The 12,916-nt window shown below is 38.6% G+C and overlaps 1 protein-coding gene across 1 annotated transcript in view; it reads left to right on the top strand.

Moving 5' to 3' along the window:
- Positions 1–1,206: 1,206 nt before the first annotated feature.
- Positions 1,207–12,916, top strand: part of MGST1 (microsomal glutathione S-transferase 1) — a 14,022-nt gene continuing 2,312 nt past the window's right edge. The window contains exons 1-2 of the mRNA XM_007454614.1: positions 1,207–1,348; positions 3,539–3,633. Of these exons, the coding sequence (XP_007454676.1) occupies positions 1,223–1,348; positions 3,539–3,633 (221 nt within the window). The 5' untranslated portion in view covers positions 1,207–1,222. The remainder of the gene's footprint in view (positions 1,349–3,538; positions 3,634–12,916) is intronic.

The following is a 12,916-nucleotide window of genomic DNA, read 5'->3' as shown; positions in this document are numbered from 1 at the left end:
TTCAGTGTCACCCGTGTGTGCCTCTGTCTCCTTCCTGAGCACTTTCCCAGTTATACTTCCGACACCAGACTCAGGGAGTTACCTTCAGTTTACTCCTGACTGCTTTTAGGTGGAAGTAAATATGGAATGGGAAGTGACCTGAAGACTTACGTAAAGTTAATCCTCCTCCCCTTGTGCTTTCTACAAAAGCATCATAAATGCCAATTTTTCACCTTGCATTTGCAAGCCTGTTATTTTATGTTTCCATTATCCTGCTTCACCCTCTTCATGTGCGTTGATGTGAATGATGACCGTGGTCTTGATGACAGCAATGATTGTGATCAGGAGATCATAAACTTTATAGAGGGTTTTCATGGGCCAGGCACTGTGCTAGGTATGTTCCACATGTTATCTCAATTAAATCCTGACAACAACCCACTAAGTTAGGAGGTATTACTATTCCTATCTTATAAATGAAGAAATTCAGTTTCACAGAGGCTAAGTCTCTCAACCAAGGTTAATAGCAAAATGGTGTGACTGGAATTAGAATCCTGGCATCTGAGATCTTGGATACGACTGAAAGGACAAAAGCCTGTTAAGTTGGGTTTGTAAAGGAGGACATATGTTAGAACTTAAGCATTTCTAATCAAACATTAATGATACTAAATACTGTGTACCTAGTTTGATGTTTCTGAAGAGATCCATGGATTCTGTTCTTGTGTGTGTCCAACTTGTGGCTCATCTTGATGTAAAAATATGATTTTATTTGTATCTTTAGAGCAGTTCACCTGTTTATTTTTGCTTGTAATACCCCCTGCATTTTCATTTTCACTCAGTACTTGTTTGATGTCTTCAAGCTTAATGATATAGAACTAGAAAAAACCATAATAGTATTCATTTTGGCATTAAACCTAACTGATTATTTCTTCTTCAAATAACCCAACATTGCGGAGCACAGGCTCCGGACGCGCAGGCTCAGCGGCCATGGTTCACGGGCCCAGCCGCTCCGCGGCATGTGGGGTCTTCCCAGACTGGGGCACGAACCCGTGTCCCCTGCATGGGCAGATGGACTCTCAGCCGCCGCGCCACCAGGGAAGCCCTACCCAAGATATCTTTAAGAACAGTGTGGTTAATGCTGCAGTATAAGAACATCAAGTGACCGTCAAGTTATTTGGGGTATTTCTGTCTGCTTCTTCCTATCTTGTCTAAAATTTTTTTAAGATTCCAGACCAGAATTGAAACAATGGTCGACCTCACGCAGCTAATGGAGAATGAAGTATTCATGGCCTTTGCCTCCTACACAACGATTGTTCTTTCAAAAATGATGTTTATGAGTACTGCAACTGCATTCTATAGATTGACAAGAAAGGTAAGACATTGGAGGCAATATTTTCTTCTAAGAGTTGAGATTCTGGAAAGCAATTTTCTTAAATTATTTTTTGTAAAGCCCAGTGGCATATTGTAATACTGCAAATGAAATATGCAGTCATTTGGTACAGGTGGTTCTGATATATTTATGGAATGGGTGCTTTTTCCTAGAAACTAGTAAATCGTTTTTTCATTGTAGCTTTTACCTTTTGTCATGCCACTTAGCATATGAGATTTCTGGAGTATGAAAGTTTTCAAGGAAACTTTTTGTGATTTTGAAGTTAATTTTGCCTACTAGAGTTTAGAAAATAGTCATTTTCTAGACGGTGAACTGGTGTTTTCAGCTCTGTTACAGGTCAAGGATATGCCTTTGGGGATAGAATTAAAGTTCTTATTATCAGCAGAACCTCTTATGATTGGGATAAGGCATTTGAATTTTGTGTGGTTATGAATTCTTAAGTGGATAATATTTCTACCCATCATGATAAGAATGATTTTTTTAAAAACTGGAGACTTGGGGAAGGTGGTAGAAAGTTTTTGAAACACATAACCTATATTCAGGCAGGGTTTATGACAACAGTGATGGGGGTAAAGCAAAGCTACATTGACAAAGTTAAATGCTCTTCATTGGTGTGGTCCCTGTGCCTATTCAGCAGCTTCTTTCTGGAAACCATCGTTTCTCTTTTAGTCCCTGTCCTGAGTTTTTGTCCTCCAGAGCCTTGCTTTTATCTAGAAGTCACGGTCCTTCCTAAGGTATTTCCTCATTACTGTCTTGAGGTGTCAGTTCTTCCCAGGGATATTTGCATTTTAATGGGGGCACATACCCACATGTTTAACTCTCTAATGGGGCAAGGTGTTAGAGCAGCAGGCTATAAAGAGACTGCTACCACCAGATCCACACTGTCCTCTAGAAATGTCATGGCACCAAGGATAGCAGAAATGTTGCTTGTCTTAAAAGGAGAAGGGAATTCCAGTTTGTGGAGTGCCGGTGATATATGTTAGGAGCCATGACACTCTTTGTGTGTGTCAGATCATGGAAGCATTTTACATAATTGTTAGCATTATCATGTGAGATGAGCATTACTGTTCCCATTTTATAGATGAGGAAATACAAGTCAGAGATTAAGTAGCTTTCCCAAGGTTACACACCAATAAAGGGTGAGGCCGAGATTCAAATTCAGATTGGTTTAAATGAAAATCTCATGCACTTTACGTTGTAATACCTTTATTTACTTATTCAAAATATATTTATTGAACATTGACTGTGTGCCAGGCAATTATTTAAGAACAATACAGACAGATCTGACCTCAAGGGCTGATACTGTATCACACTGATGCCCATCAGTTCTCCTCAACATCTTTACCTGAAATAAATGCTCATGTCATATTAAGAAAAATATTATAATATTTATGAGGTTCCTCAGCTTAAATTAAGGCTAATTTTAGAGTTCGTGCTTTTCTTTATTATATATTATTAAATACTGGGACATACTTAAATATTTTTAAATGCATGTTTCAAGTTTCAGGGAATGGGGAAATCATTTCAAACATCATAATAATGGCAGGAAGGAATACACGAAATATGCCCTAGAACATGTACTTGGTGTTTATAGGAATGCGATTCAACTTCTTATATTTCACTGTATTGTTCAACACGAGCTTCTGGTTAATTCAGAAAAAGAAAAGAGGCACACGTATCCTAACAAAGTACAAAATACTTTTCCTGCCCCTCACTCTTTTATGCTGCATGCCTGTTCTCTGATATCCTTGGCAAGTAAACTTATGACTTTCATATGAGCCAACCAGTTAGAAATATTAATACTCTTGAGGGCAAGTGCATTAACATTACTGTAAAAAAATGCCAGTTCACCGTAATAGTCAATGAGGACTTAGAATTATTCTTTTTTTCCATTTTTGCTTCCTTTTTGCTATTTTTATACATTGGTTTTTATTTACATTATTTATGCTTCTCTTAAAATTTTGTTTTACACTGTTAATAAAAATTCAGATTTTTAAGAAGAGATGCTTTCTGCCACCCCTGGGTTTGATCTATTGCTCCGATTTTTTTTTCATAATGGTCAACTTGGATGCCTGTATTTCCTTCCGTTAAAATGTAAATAACTTATCAGATAGAGTTAGCCCCATGCTACTTGGCATTTGAAATAGGTTTTTTCCTCGTTATTTGGAATAGGTTTTTGCCAACCCAGAAGACTGCGCAGGCTTTGGCAAAGGAGAGAATGCCAAGAAGTATCTTCGGACAGATGACAGAGTGGAACGTGTACGAAGGTGAACCCACTGTCTCCTGAAATGATTTACTTGATCAAAGAATTTTGGTACCAGAGTTAAGTGAGGATGTTGGGGTCTTGAAGAAAGGAGGAAGAAAAGTCAGTCATTTTACCTAGTCCATATAATTATAGAAAATTAGTGATCTAGATGTCTCCAACTATCACTGTGATTACACATATTTCCAGTTTAGCTTTCCTGTTCACTTTGTTGGGGTTAATGACTTTGTTCTGTGTAGGGATTTATCAAAAGTAATGACAGGTAGGAGGTGAAATGAGGATGGTAGATTCTTGCAGTTTTTGTCATCTTTCTCCAGAGGTGAAACTGTCAGCTTGTGTAAAAGGTTGAAGAACTAGGTATTTTTGCATAAGATTCAAAATATGAACTTGGGAAATCTCTCCCTTTCCAATCTCTCTCTCTCTCTTCTTTGTAGATATTATGTTTAATATACTGAGAATGCAATGAACAGTGAAAAGCAGTAAGCCAAGATACCACCTACACAGTTTCCTAATAATACCAGGAATATACTTATTTTAAAAGCACATTGAATTCTAGTTCTGGAGTATATTTCTTAATCCTTGTCATAAAGTCATGTAAATTGCAAACTTTTTTTCATCTTTACAGAGGTATTATTGACAAATAAAATTGTAAGATGTTTGAAGTGTACAATGTCATTTGATATATGTATATGTTGTGAAAGAATTCCCTCTATTGAGTTAATTAACACATCCATCACCTCACATATTTCATCTCCCCTCCTCTCTTTTTTGGTGAGAACTTTTAATTTCTACTCCTATAGCAACTTTCAGTTATACAATAACACAATACAGTGTTATAAACTATAGTCAGCATGTTATACTTTAGATCCTCAGACCTTGTTCATCTTATGACTGACGATTCGTACCTTTTTATCAACCTCTCCATATTTCCCCTAACCTCTAGCCCCCTGGCTACCACTACTTTCTGTTCCTATGAATTTGATTTTTTTCCTTTTGGTAGATTCTGTGTATAAGTAATACCATATAATATTTGTCTTTCTCTGTCTTAATTATTTCATTTTGCCTAATGCCCTCCAGTTTCATCCAAATGACAGGATTTCCTTTTTTTTTTTAAAGCTAAATAATATTCCATTGTGTGTGTGTGTGTGTGTGTGTGTGTGTGTGTGTGTGTGTGTGTGGTTAGGTTGTTTCCATGTCTTGGCTGTTGTGAATAATGCTGCAATGAATATGGGAGTGCAGACGTCTCTTTGGGATAATGGTAGTTCTCTTTTTAATTGTTTGAGGACCTTCCATACTGTTTTCCATAGTGGTTGTACCAGTTTACCTTGCCAGCAACAGTGTGGAAGAGTTCCCTTTTCTCCACATCCTGGCAAGCATTTTCTATCTCTTGTCCTTTTCACAGTAGCCATCCTAACAGGTATAATGTGATAACTCATTTTGATTTAGGATGATTGGTGATGTTGAGCACCTTTCATGTACCTCTTGCCCAGTTGGATGTCTTCTTTGGAAAAATGGCTAATTGGGTCTCCTTTTTTAAGTGAGTTATTTTTACTTGTTTGTTTATTTGTTTTGGGCTATGGAATTGTATGAGTTCCTTATATATTTTGAATATAAGCCCTTATCAGATATGTGGTTTGCAAATATTTCCTCCCATTCCATAAGTTGCCTTTCAATTTTGTCGATGGTTTCTTTTGCTGAGCAGAAGCTTTTTGATTTGATGTAGTCTCATTTGTTTGTTTTTGCTCTTGTTGTCTTTGCTTTTGGTGTCAAATCTAAAAAATCATTGCTAAGGCCAATGTCAAAGAGCTTACCGACTGTCTTTTCCTTCTAGAAGTTTTATGGTTTCAGGTCTTATGTTCAAGTTTTTAATCCATTTTGAGTTGATTTTTGTGTATGGTGTAAGATAGGATCCAGTTTCATTCTTTTGCTTGTGGAAATGTAGTTTTCCTGACACGATTTATTGCAGAGGCTGTCCTTCCCTATTGTGTATTCTTGGCTCCTTTGTAAAAAATTAATTGACTCTATGTGTATGGGTTTATTTCTGGACTCTCTGTTCTGTTCCTTTGATCGATGTGTCTGCTTTTATGCCAATACAGTACTGCCTGGATTACTATAGTTTTTTAATGTAGTTTGAAATCAGGAAGTATGATGCCTCCAGCTTTGTTTTTATTTCTCAAGATTGCTTTGGATATTCAGGGTCATTTGTGGTTTCACACAAATTTTGGGATTTTAAAAAAGTTCTTTAAAAATGCCACGGGGATTTTGAGAGGGAGTACATTAAAACTGTAGATTGCTTTGGGTAGTGTGGACATTTTAACAATATTAATATTAATCCTTCCAATCTATGAGCAGAGAATATCTTTTCATTTATTTATGTCTTTTATTTCTTTCATCAGTGTCTTATAGTTTTCAGTGTATAGATCTTTCACCTCTTTGTATAAATTAATTTCTAAGTATTTTATTCTTTTTGCTGCTATTTTAAATGGAATTGTTTTTTAAGTTTCTCTTTCTGATAGTTCATTGTTAGTGTATAGAAATGCAACTGATTTTTTTCATTGTAGTTTTATTGAAATTTGAGCAAGAATTTGGCTTTGATATTCTCCAACAAAATATTTTTGTATATTGATTTAATATCCTGAGACTATACTGAATTCATTTATTACTTCTAACAGTTTTTGGTGGAATTAGATGAGTGTTTTTGATATAATATCATATCATCTACAAATTGTCTAGACAGTTTTACTTCTTTCTTTCTGTTTTGGATGACTATTTCTTTTTCTTGATTAATTGCTCTGACTAGGATTTCCAGTACTATGTTGAATAAAAGTGATGAGAGTGGGCATCCTTGTCTTGTTCCTGATCTTAGAGGGAAAATTTTTGGCTTTTCACCACTGAGAACCATGTTAGCTGTGGACTTGTCATATATAGCCTTTATTACATTGAAGTACATTCCATCTATAACCAGTTTGTTTTGAGTTTTTATCATGAAAGGATTTTGGGTTGTCAAACGCTTTTTCTGCTTCTATTGAGAAGATTTTTAAAAATTAATTAATTTATTTATTTTTGGCTGTGTTGGGTCTTTGTTTCTGTGCGAGGGCTTTCTCTAGTTGCGGCGAGCGGGGGCCACTCTTCATCACGGTGTGCGGGCCTCTCACTGTCACGGCCTTTCCTGTTGCGGAGCACAGGCTCCAGACGCGCAGGCTCAGTAGTTGTGGCTCACGGGCCCAGTTGTTCTGCGGCATGCGGGATCTTCCCAGACCAGGGCTCAAACCCGTGTCCCCTGCATTGGCAGGCAGATTCTCAACCACTGTGCCACCAGGGAAGCCCCTGAGAAGATTTTTATCTTTCATTTTGTTAATGTAGAGTATCACACAGATTGATTTGCAGATGTTGAACTATCCTTGCATCCCTGGAATAAATCTCACTTGATAATGGAGTATGATGCTTTTGATCCTTTCAATTAAACTGTTTAATTTGTTTTGCTAATATTTTGTTGGGGATTTTTGCCTCTATGTTCATCAGGGATATTGGCCTGTAATTTTCTTTTCTTGTAGTGTCCTTGTCTGACTTGGATATCAGGGTAATACTGGATTTGTAAAATGAGTTTGCAAGTGTTCCCTCCTCTTTTATTTTTTTGGAAGAGTTTGAGAAGGATCGGTTGGGTAGTGTATTCTTAGTTGGTAGTTTTTTTCTTACAGCACTTTGAATATATCATCCCACTCTCTCTGGCTTGCAAAATTTCTGATAAAAAAATCTGCTGATAATCTTACGTGGGTTCCCTTGTATGAAACAAGTTGCTTTTCTCTTGCTGCTTTTAAGCTTCTCTCCTTGTCTTTAACTTTTGATAAGTTAATTATAATGTGTCTCGGTGTGGGTCTCTTTGGATTCATCTGTTTTGGTACGTTCTGAGGTTTTTGTAGCTGAATGTCTATTTCTTTCTTCAGATTAGGAACATTTTCAGCCATTACTTCTTTGGGTAAGTTTCTGCCCCCTTTTCAGTCTCATACTTCTGGTACCTCTATAATGCATATATTGGTCTTTTTGAGGGTTTTCCATAAGTTCCTTAAGCTGTTGTCACTCTTTTTCATTATTTTTTCTTTTTGTTTCTCTGATGGATGAATTCCACTGCACTGTCTTCAGGTTTGCTGAACCTTTCTTCTGCTTGATCTAATCTGTTGTGACCTCCTTTATTGAAATTGTTAATTCAGTCATATTCTTCAGCTCTGTGATTTCTGTTTGTTACTTTAAAAATATTTTCTATTTCTGTTGAAATTCTCACTTTGCTCATGCATTGCTCTCCTGACCTTGATGAGCATCTTATGACCATTATTTCCATCAGGTAAATCACTTATCTCTGTTTCAGTAAGATCTGTTTCTGTAGATTTATCTTGTTCTTTTGTTTGGAACATATTTCTCCATTTCTTTATTTTTCTTTATTCTCTGTGTTGGTTTCTGTGCATTAGATAAAACCACCACCACTCCCAGTCTTGACAGAATGGTATCATGTGGGAGATGAACCTTGTCAATTAGCTTGAGCTCCTGGTTGTCTCTCAAACCTTTGTGATTGTCCAAGCTGCCTTCTTTGTTTCTACTGGCTCCCAGTTTTTGAGTGTGTGCCAAGACTTTTCAGGTGTTCCAAAGGGGAGGATCACAGTCAGCAGCTAGCTGCAAGCAGATGGAAGCTGGACTCTCAAACAACAGCTGGGAAAGTAGGTAGTTAAGCCCCTTCCAGAGAGAAACTGGGATTTGGGCATTTTTCCTGGGCTCAGGTGTATAGCTGTGGGGAGAGCTCTTGTACCTATTAAGAAACTGCTTCCTTGTTTGCTATAGCCCTGTCGAAGTCATGAATGCAAGCCCCATTGGCTGTCAGAGCTAGGCAATCCAGGAGCCTGTCCCTTCAGTAGTAGCTGCAAAAGTTGGGGTGCCAGAAGTGCGTACAAGCTCCTTCCAAGGAGATACTGGCAACTTGGAGTGGGCTAGAGGGAGAAGGTGAGGGATGTGTCTTCTGGCTTTTCCGGTCTCTGAGGAGGATTATAGCCAGCCCCTAGATGCATACTGAATTAGAAGCCTGACGCTCAGCAGCAGCTTTAGGCTTTTTGGGAAAGACTGGAAGATGGACGTTTTTGCCTGCTCCCTCTTCACTGAGCCTTGGGGGCGGGGCTGGCCGTGGCAAGTGCTTGTGCTTCTTGAGAACTGCTTCTTTGTTTGCTGTATTCCTGTGGGATTTGTGAATGGTGGCACTCTTGGCTGTCAGAGCCAGGTGATCCAGAGACCCATCACTTGGGCTGCAGCCATAAAAGCTGAGGTGCAGATGTGTGTAAGCTCCTTCCGGGGAGATACTGGTGACTTGTTTTGGGCTAGAAGGGGAAAATGGAGGAGGTGTCTACTGGCTTTCCTAGGAAGGATCAAAGCCAGACCCTAGATGCAGGCTAACTAGAAGCTTGACCTTTAGGTAGCAGTTTTTAAAGTATGCAGGTGGATCTCTATCTGGGAAAGACTGGGAGGTGGGCATTTTTGCCTGTTCCCTCTGTGCTGACTCCTGGGGGAATAGCTACAACAAGTCTCAGGCACCTGTTAACAACTTTGCTTTTGTTTGCTATAGTCCTTTGGGTCTCCAAAATGCAATCCTCACTGACTTACAGAGTTAGGTGTTTTGGTGGGGGCCTGTTTTGGGGTGAAAGTCTTAAAGGTTGGGGCACTCAATATGAGGTCTAAACCCCTTTTCTCCTCAGGGAGAAGCTGGGAGTTGAGAATTCCCTTCCGACTGTATGGTGCTGTTCTGGGGGTGGGGTTTATAGCAAGATTTTCTCAGCCTTTCCTTATCCATTTCGATGTGGGTATTTTCTCATTCTCTCAATGGGTAGAAGTTGCTCGGCTAGTTTCTGGATTTCTTACAGAGGAAATTGCTCCATGTGTAACTGTCCATTTGGTGTATCTGTGGAAAGAGGGGAGTTCAGGAGCCCCCTATGTCACCATCTTGGCCGACCTCCCCACCGCAAAATTTTTTATATTGAGATTCCATTGCCAATCCATTAGTTACCTTTTTCTAACATGTGAAACATTAAAGTTATGTACCATCTTCATTTAGTATTTTCTAATGCTCATCTAAACTGTAGTACAATTCTAGACACACTTCACGGGATAAGCAAAATTATATAAAATTAAAGAAGCAGTGAAGAGTTTTCATAGCCATACTTAAACATTTAGATATTTAGTTTTGTGATGAATAGTTAAGATACGAAACATCATGAATATATTTGGCTACGCTTCTTCAATTTGTTGAGTATAAATAGATAATGAAATGGGGACTGAAAGAAAAAAATTTAGTTCTGTAATTCACGTATCTGCTGCAGCATCAAATCCCTTTGGAATCTAGATCATATTTGCATCATCACTTTTGACTTCCTGGAAAGTCTGAAGCCCCTCCCAAGATTTCTGCAGATTCCCTTATGGTATATAGTCTCAAGATTAACTCAGTCTGCGATCCTGCATTTGTGCATGTTTCCGTATTCTGCATTTTGTCAGGCTGATTGTAAACTTCGTTCTTGCCTCAACTCTGTCAACAAACCAAGTTAAAAATGTGATAAAAATAGACCTGACTAAATCAAGGTGCAGAGTTTACAGTATGGCAACACAAACATTTCAAGTTGTGTGTTACAGCGCTCTGTCCTTCAGCATCCTCTCCCTGGGAAAGTTGCATTGTGCCCTCTTCACCTCACAAAGTGGTCAGCATTACACCGTTGTACAGGCTATTCTTTTACCCCATGTACTTCTCTGCTCCTCCAGTACCAAAATTTAATTTTTTTATTTATGCAAAAGTTTAATCTCAAGTTATTTATCAAGCAAGAATGGCTTTTTCTAAGAGGAAGTCTATGCTAGATAGTTAGAATAAAATTCTAACTTTTGCTTCACTTAGTTATATATTTGTTAATTCAGCAGTCCTACCGATTAAAGTGGCCAGTTTTAAAATGGATTGTGTCAAGAATGTGGATCTAAAATAGTCTCAGGAATCTCTCAAAGAATCAATGTGAAAATTTCAAACAGTATCAGAGGAAAATTATATGTGTTATGATGAAAAAGAATAAAAATTAGAAAAAGTGAATAAAGCTTTGTGGAGTTATCAGAACGACTAAAGAGAAAGTAAGCAGCTTAAAGCTTTGTCTCATCCTTTTTGTGCATCCCTTTTAGGGAAGGTAATCAAATACATGATGCTAATCATGACCCTATGCTCATAAAATTGCCCAGAACTTGAAAGTGACAGTTAGACCTTTAGTAGCATTAGTAAGTTTGAAAGGAAGATCAAAGTAAGTCTCGCCTATGAAAACTTAGCAACAGATATTTTATTGGGGGATTTTTAGATTCCTCCCCACTCTCCCTTCCCAGCCCCTACTTCTATCTCTCCTTGCCCATGGGATTGTATTTCTAAAGGAGAAAGCCATTATCTAAGCTGATCTTCTCATCAGGTTGTGAACAACAAATAAAATTTAGTGAGAATGATTGACCTTAGCTGTGAAAGGAGTCAGTGTCCTTGAGGAGGTGCAGCCACTGTGTGTCCAGCGCCTCCTGGCGATCAGACACTGGCTTTTCAGTGCGGCAAGAAAGAGAGTGTCCAGGAAAGGCAAGGCATCCAGTTTCCAGGTGTATTTTTTTGAGATCGGATCAGTCCCATCAAAAAATTTCCTACTAACAAATCTCTTTTGGAGATGCTTTTCAGAGAAAGAGTTTCCAGAATCTCCACTTTGCATTTTTAACCTAGAATTTTTCTTTTTCATTACTTCCACATGTAATTATCACGTTATTTCTATTAGCATATTTCAGTGACAGGGACAGAACTTGGCTACAAAGGAAGTGAAAATTATGCTTTCAGGTATGCAACAGTGAGAAAATTAATACATTCTACACATATGGAACACTTAATTAAAAATATAAAGTAATATGTGTTGAAATGTCAAGATAAGTAGCCTAAAGTTAGTTATTTATATTCTGGGCAGACAGAAATCAGTGATGATTAGAAAACCTTTTACATTATGCATTTATTTAATCCTATCCCATCTCATTCTAGAAAGAATTCAAGACCAAATGTGTTCCCTACAACAAGGTAAAAAGAAAGTTGTACGGTAATCAGGGCAGCTGGAGAAATACAGGGTAGCATTCAAAAGAGGAAAAGGGGGGTGGTACTTAGGAAGAGGAGAGATGTTTAGAATAGGCTATGTTCAAAGGTAGAGAATACCCCTTCACTGAAACTGTTCAGTGGAGTCCAGGTGATACTCGCTGGGGATTCTTCAAGGAACTGGAGCATGGGCTAGGATTTGAGCCAGATGACTTCCCTTCTGGCCCCAATGCATGAAGGAAGCATTTATTGAGAGATTACTGGGTGTGTCTCACTGTCACTTCTTTTATTGGAGTGCTATAAAATAGCTTTAAGACTGGGTTCCTGCCCTTGCGGGGGTTTATAACTTTTCCCCTAAAAATAAGACCAACATTCATGTAGTACTTAGAGAATGATAGAAAGCAGTCTCCCATTAGATGTTAAGTCGTGAGGTACAGGGTATTAGTTCCTAGGGTATTTAGGAATATTTCATAAAGGAAGAAACTGAAGAATGTTAGGACTTGCGGAGAAGGAGAGGAGAGATCACGTCAATTGGGGAAAATTTCTTTGTGGGCATTTGGACATACTGCTGCTGTATGCTGAGCATGAAGCAGTTTGGGTAAGAGAAGGAAGTCAGCAAGTCTGGTGTGAAGCTCCTTTTGTAGTTGGCCATCCCCTGATAGTTCTCAAAGATGTCTAGCAACTCTGGTCTAGGTCAGGGCGATGCTGAGATCCGAGTGGTTCCGATCTGACTAAGAAGGTGTGACTGGTGCATCATAAGCACAGAGCAGGGCTGATGGGAAGGTCAGCCCAGAGCAAGCTTGCCCCAAGGAGCATCTGCCTGAAGGAGAAAGGAAACAGGAACACAGAATGATGGAGAGGGGCAAATAGACCCCGGTAGAAGGTGGTCACACACAAAGATGGATGTCCACCAGGTATTAGATTTTGGTAGCTGTCTAGGAATGACATGAAAACGAAGGAAGCTGCCCCTGTAGGATGAGTTCTGTTGTTTGAGCAGAGAAAGGGTTGTGGTGGAAGGGTGATACTGAACTACAGCAGGAGCTGACTGGGAGAGTTGGGTAAGCATGTGCCTGGCTCAGGGTCTAAAAAAGAAGAGCATATAAAATAGCATAAATTAACACAGAGTATGAGGCTCCATTGAAAACAGGCCTTACTAGGACAATAAGGAATGGTATCT

This window comes from Lipotes vexillifer, unplaced genomic scaffold, assembly GCF_000442215.2.
Source record: "Lipotes vexillifer unplaced genomic scaffold, Lipotes_vexillifer_v1.1 scaffold911, whole genome shotgun sequence".
NCBI lineage: Eukaryota > Metazoa > Chordata > Mammalia > Artiodactyla > Lipotidae > Lipotes > Lipotes vexillifer.
The sequence above is the reverse complement of the archived record's forward strand: the minus strand, read 5'-3'. Positions and strand labels throughout refer to the sequence as shown.